At 52.5% G+C, this 4,748-nt stretch overlaps 1 protein-coding gene across 1 annotated transcript; it reads right to left on the bottom strand.

The window, feature by feature from the left end:
• Positions 1-798: 798 nt before the first annotated feature.
• On the bottom strand, positions 799-2,697 carry LOC142563345 (uncharacterized). The gene has a single exon (XM_075673906.1). It carries the CDS (start codon positions 2,695-2,697, stop codon positions 799-801), a length of 1,899 nt encoding a protein of 632 aa, XP_075530021.1.
• Between the last annotated feature and the right edge of the window lie 2,051 nt (positions 2,698-4,748).

The following is a 4,748-nucleotide window of genomic DNA, read 5'->3' on the forward strand; positions in this document are numbered from 1 at the left end:
GATGCGACCCAATCTTCGAAAGGGGGTTGGGTACTCGAGAAAGAGGTGAGGGCTCTGGCCTGCCGGAAAGCGTCCCAGTTCGTTATGCGGAGTTGACGGCCCTTAGGCTTTCGCGGGCCCGCTGGAACTTTTGTTTGGATTAAATAGTGATCGCTGCCCAAGTTGTCTTGTGTGTTGATCCAGTCTGCTTGTGGAATTCGTTTTGCGAATGTTAAGTCCGGAGTAGTGTCTCTGCTAACGCTGTTTCCCATACGGGTGGGACAAGTTGGATCCGTGACAAGAGTAAGACCTAGATTCTGTCCGTCAAGCCATAGTTGTCTTCCCTTTCGGCAGTCCATTGGGTATCCCCATGCCACCGCAGGGGCGTTTAGGTCCCCTACGATGAGCAGGGGGGCTCCCCTAGCTACTTGATCTGCTTTGGTGAAAAGTCGTAGAAACCTATGTTGTTGTTTGGGGCTGCTGTACACATTGAGGATGAAGAGACTCTGCTGCTTGCGCCTTGCAGACGGGATGATCTCCAGGAAAATGTGGGCTGCTGTATCAATGCCTGTGTGATGCTGTATAACCGGAATGTTTCGCTTAACTAGTGTGGTTACTTGGGGCCTGCGGTTGTCATCGCAAACTGCGGTGTATGCCGCGTATCCCGACAGCTTAGCCGCTACTCCGGTCTCTTGTAATGCGATAACATCGGGGGAAGTATGTGGTGCGAGAAAGGTAATATATTGCTCTAAGTGTGCTCGTTTTCGCCGGAAGCCCCGGCAGTTCCACTGCCAAATGCAGTAGGTAGCACGTTCTGGATTACTCGCAGCCATCTTTGTCGGGACGCGAGTACGGCTTCTTTAGGGGACCTGCTCTGGGACGGAGTAGGGTGTTTTCCAATTCTGTCAAACGGGTGTTGTGATTTTGAGCCAGAGTCGCGACCATGTCTTGAAACACTTTGCGCGTGTCGTCCATGTTTTCCTGTCGCTGTTGTTCTCTTGCCGCAAAGGCTTGCTCAATTCTGGGCAGTAGTAGCGTTTCTAGTTTCGCAGTAAGGAGGTTGTCCATTGCGCGTTCGAGAGCATTTGCAATGGAGGCGTCGAGCAACGTGGCAAGCTTACAGTCTATTGCTTCGTTCAGGTTGCGTTCTATCCGCTGTTGCAGCTCAGTGAGGGCCTCACAGTTGACATTTCCTTCTGAAGTGTATGCTGGTGGTGCCGCTGTTGAGATTGGTTCGAGAGCTTTGCGCTTGTGCGGGGTTGGTTGTTGGGTGGTGTGCGGGCAATCTATTGCAGGGACAGGAAGGATGTCTGCATTTGATGGTAAGTGTTTGGGTTGTGTGTCTGCAAGTTGTGATTTGAGCTTAGCGTTTTCTGTCTTGAGGTCCTGTATCTCAGCACGTAAGGATCGGAGCTCATGCATGAAGCTGTGCATGGTACCGTCGCTAACTGTGTTCACTGGGGTTGCTATAGGTTGTGAGGTGTGACCTGTGTGGGAGACAATGCTGGCCCAGCTTACCTTGGGGGGTGTGTCTTGCACTTTAACTGTTGTCGTTCGAAGGCTTGCGTTTCCTTGCTGCTGCGGTGGTGTTGAATCCGGTCCGCTCCGAGAGTGACTGCGTCCTTGTGACTGACTGCGACCTCGGGAGCGGCTGCGTCCACGAGACCGACTGCGTCCGCGTGAGTTGCTGCGTTCGGGAGCCTGCGGTTGTGGTGTCGGCTTCGGTGTTGGCAGAGCTGAGTCTCCATTTGCTGAAGTCGATGACCCCGTCTCCTGGTCCGCTCCTTGCTGTCCCAGTCGTAGGCGTTGCCATCGTCGTTGGAGTAGGAGGTGTGGTGTCTGGAAGCGGCGATGGCAGGACTTATCGCCAGTCGGGTGGCCTTTGCCGCAGAGCGCGCAGCAAGGGTGACAGGGGTGATCATCCGGTGGATTTACTGTGTCACAGCTCTTGCATTTCTTCTGGGTTGGAGTGGGGCATACATCGGCCCTGTGGCCGACGGTCCCGCAGATGTCGCAGACCTCGATGCGCTTCTTATGTAGATAGCATTTGTATTCTGCTCCGCGGTAGTAGACATGGTACGGTACTTGCTTTCCGTCGAATACGATGAGCACTGAATTAGTACTGCCCATTCGTCGGGCCTGCAGAATCGTAGGGTTCTTCTTGTAAACGAGACTGTTGGTAATGTCTTCTTCTGTGTCATATGCAGGGATGTTATGTATGACTCCTTTGGCTGTGTCCTCCGGCGGTGTGACGTATGCTGTGGCTGCGTAGCGGACTGCTCCGATGGGGAGGCTGCGGATGCGGCAGTATTTTTCGGCGTTAGACATGATTGGCGTGCTAACTACAATGACGTTATTATCCGTGCATGAGCGGTAAATGTCGTCCTCTGCTTCTTTGGTTGTAATGCCCGTGATCTGTAGTATTGAGTCGCGTATCTGGGCGTCTCCTAGTTTGGACACGTTGAAACCGTCTCTTGGGCGTATGACGATCTTGATATCGTTCTTCGGAAGTCGTGGTTGCCGTGGTGCGCGTGGGCGTAGTGCGGACTGCTGGGTACTCTTGGTGCGTGCGCTTGCTGTTGCACGGAGGGAGCCATGTATGGGTAGGGATGATGCCTGCGTAGTCTGTCGTTGCTTACGGTGGCTGACAAGCCACCCTGCCTCAACGGTAACTTCTTCGGGGGCTATTTCCGTGCCCTCAACCTCTACTACCTCCATAATGAGGGCAGGGGCTGCGCTTACTTGATCTCACGGGGATGCGAGTCGTTGGGCGAAGTCCTCGGGAGCCGGGACTGCGGCAGCGACGCCGCGCACCTTCGTAGCTGCGGCGCACCTGTTTCTCGGCCAGACGGAGCAGCTGAAGAACTTGTTAGGGTTAGCAATCTTGTGGTCGTAGAAACCCTTGTCCTGGGTCCCTGGCGTCGGGACTGGTCTTGATCGGTAGCGGATCACTTCCGGAAGCTGGTGCCGACGTTAGTTTGGGTCCAGCGGTGATTTTTTGGCCACAAGAGTTTGAAATCAGTCGACCTCGCACATCGCAATGAGAGTCACCCCATAGGTTGCTGTGTGCATTAAAATCTCCTAGAACCAAACAGGGTTGGGGTAATTGATCTATTAATGCATGCAATTCATGTTTATGGAGATGATAGTGCGGGGGTATATACAGAGAGCAGACGGTAATAAGTTTGTTTAGAAGTATGGCTCGAACGGCCACTGCCTCTAGGGGCGTTTGTAGTTGTAGATGTTGACACGCCATACCTTTATCGAGTATAATGGCTACGCCGCCAGATGATGCGATGGCATCATCACGATCTTTACGAAAAATAACATAATGACGAAGAAAGTTAGTGTGTTTAGATTTAAGATGGGTTTCCTGTACACACAGCACTTTTGGAGTGAGTTCGTAGAGAAGTTCTTGAACATCGTCAAGGTTTCTGAGGAGACCTCTGACGTTCCACTGCATAATTAGCGTGTCCATAATGAAGTTAATTTGGTGCTGTGTGTACGGAAATAGAAGTTATGCCTTAGATTACAGAGCTCTTTCGAGGCCCTGTAATCGGGGTTTTGCCCTTTTTGAAGCGTTCGAGGGAGCCCCGCCGCTCCTTAGGCGTTTGGTGCGCCTTCAGGACAGGTGTAGTGTCCATTGCCTCTAGCGAGGCACTGGACACGTGCTCTTGAGAGCGTGAAGTTTTCCGAGTGAGTCCTGCCTCGGAAGGCAAGACTCTTGCGCCCACCAGCCCGGAGGTCGATGGGGCTCCCTGAGGGATTTGGCTGCGCCGGCTGTTGCCAGCGCTGGAAGGGGCCAGGGATGTTGGGGCAGCCTCGGCTGCGCCCACCTTCGGGTTCGATGGTCCCTTCTGCTGGGTTGACAGAGCAGCGCTAGCTGCAACCGTCGCGGGGGCAGATGGCGTAACTGCCGACTCACTGCTTGTGGGTCGAACAGCCGCCGGAGGCCGTTGTGACGCTGCCCCTGACGCGCCACTTCGGCAAAGGTGCTCTTCGGAAGGTATGCAACCCGCCTACGTGCCTCTTTGTATGATATGTTTTCCTTTACTTTGATTGTGACTATTTCTTTTTCTTTCTTCCAAGACGGGCATGACCGCGAGTATGCGGCATGCTCGCCATCACAGTTCACGCAGTGTGGAGCGTTTTCGGATGTTTCAGAGGCATGGTCACGGGAACTACATTTTGCACATGTTGGCCGGCCTCGGCAGTTCTGCGAACTGTGGTCGAAACGCTGGCATTTGAAGCAGCGGAGGGGATTCGGAACATACGGCCTGACTCGTAGCTTTACATAGCCGGCCTCGAGTGTCTCAGGCAGAATGCTTGAGGAGAAAGTCAGTACAAGATGCTTGGTTTTTGTTTCCTTCCCGTCACGCCTTAGCATGATTCTTTTGACATAGATCACGTTTTGCTCACTCCAGCCTTCAAGCAATTCTACTTCTGTTAACTCCATCAAATCGTCGTCAGAACAAACACCACGACTGGTGTTCATAGTTCGGTGTGGCGTTATTGTTACTGGGATTTCCCCAAATGACTGAACTTTAGGAAGATTTTCAAGCTGTTTTGGATCGCGGAGTTCCAGAAGGAGATCGCCGCTAGCCATTTTCGTTGCTTTATAGCCTGCACCAAGAGTTTCTGTGAGATTCTTTGAGACTAGGAAAGGAGAAATCATTCTCATGGTCTTGTCAGGTTTGTTTGAATGAACTACATGGAATCTGTGGAAGTTTGGCAGTTTGTTTCCAAGAAATTGGAAAATATCTACGGTG

This window comes from Dermacentor variabilis, chromosome 11, assembly GCF_050947875.1.
Source record: "Dermacentor variabilis isolate Ectoservices chromosome 11, ASM5094787v1, whole genome shotgun sequence".
Lineage (NCBI taxonomy): Eukaryota > Metazoa > Arthropoda > Arachnida > Ixodida > Ixodidae > Dermacentor > Dermacentor variabilis.